Consider the following 1,326-nt stretch of genomic DNA (forward strand, 5'->3'; position numbering starts at 1 on the left):
CCTGCAGGGGGGCTCTGTCTTTACTGGAAGAGGGTGGAGCTCGTGTGAAACGGGGGCCGACCGCCATACCGAGGAGTTAACCGGGGTTGATTGGCGTGACGTGTCTTAACGTTTCGGAATTTCCCTGGCAGGAAGCGAAAGCGCGGAAGGGTCGCCTCCTTGAAAAGGCCACCCGCGAGATAAGAGTTCTCCGCCTCTCCGAACTGCAACATCCCCACGCGGCGGGTTTCCCGGTTGGAGGCGGGGCGCCCTCGTGCCAGTGGGCGGGGACTAGCCGCAAGGGCGTGGCTTCCCCGGTTTCGAAGCATCCCCTCTTCGTCCGGAGAGGCCTTTCAACAAGCAGAGGGAAAAGAGGAGGCGGGGTCTAGTTTGGGGAGGGCGGGCCCTCTGCGATGCTCCGCCCCCGCCCCCGGTAAGAGTCCATATAGGTCCCCGCGTTGAAGCCGCCCCCTTCCCCTTTCCCCACGGCCTGGTCATGACCCTGCGGAGACTCCGGAGACTCCGGCCCGGGCAGCCAGAGCGGGAGGCGACGGCGGTGGCGGCACTGAGTGTGGGAGGGCCGGGCGTCCTGGGGGACCGGGCGTCGGAGCTAGAACGGGCGCTGGCGGCCTCGGGGGGCACCTTGCCCCGCACCAGGCGGGTGAGTGAGGGGCTGCAGCCCCCAGACAGTAGGGGGGGGCGGGAACAGCGCTGGATCCGGACCGAGCAGCGCGCCTGCAACGTCTGTGGCCGTCCACCTCCCCGCGCCCCGCATTGTCTTCTCCGTTTCCCAGACCCCGATCCGAGGGCGTGCCTGATGCCGGACTGGGCAGCAGCGGCTCCCTTGCCAGTGCCACAAAGGAGAGGCGGGCGAGACCCACGAGAGGCTGTCGTCCTTATTCCACCCCGCGGAATAAGGGGGGGGGGCGACAGACACCCTCAAGTGCTTCCTTTGCCTGCTTTCCTCCCCACCGCTCCGTTCCCCTCCCTGAGTCTCGGGCCAGCTTGCCTTGGCGGTAGCGGCAGTCCGCTGCTGCCCACCCCGTGTCGATGCCAAAGCCAGGCTTGTCCAGTCCTCCGGGGCATCCTCTTCTGTTCTGCACGCGGTGATGCTGCGACCCGGAGACTCCGGGCGAGACCGTGGGGCGCCCGCGGGTCCTTCCTTGTCTAGCTTCATATCTGCAGTCGGAGGGGATGTCTGTTGGAGATAAGGAGGTCCGGTGGGCTAATTCAGAGCCTCAAGTGTGGTCCCCTGTTGGTGGTCCTGGTTTCTGCCCAGTTGGTTTTGACCTTTCCCCATTCGCCACGATCTGCCTGTGTGGGGTGGAGGGGGGGGGGGACCAAGCC

At 66.4% G+C, this 1,326-nt stretch overlaps 1 protein-coding gene across 1 annotated transcript in view; it reads left to right on the top strand.

Moving 5' to 3' along the window:
* ACVR1B (activin A receptor type IB) overlaps positions 1 to 368 on the top strand; it is a 58,532-nt gene extending 58,164 nt beyond the window's left edge. The window contains exon 9 of the mRNA XM_015409562.1: positions 132 to 368. Within this exon, the coding sequence (XP_015265048.1) occupies positions 132 to 368 (237 nt within the window). The remainder of the gene's footprint in view (positions 1 to 131) is intronic.
* Positions 369 to 1,326: the final 958 nt, after the last annotated feature.

The sequence above is a fragment of the Gekko japonicus genome, unplaced genomic scaffold, assembly GCF_001447785.1.
Source record: "Gekko japonicus isolate JY-2015 unplaced genomic scaffold, Gekko_japonicus_V1.1 scaffold1459, whole genome shotgun sequence".
NCBI lineage: Eukaryota > Metazoa > Chordata > Lepidosauria > Squamata > Gekkonidae > Gekko > Gekko japonicus.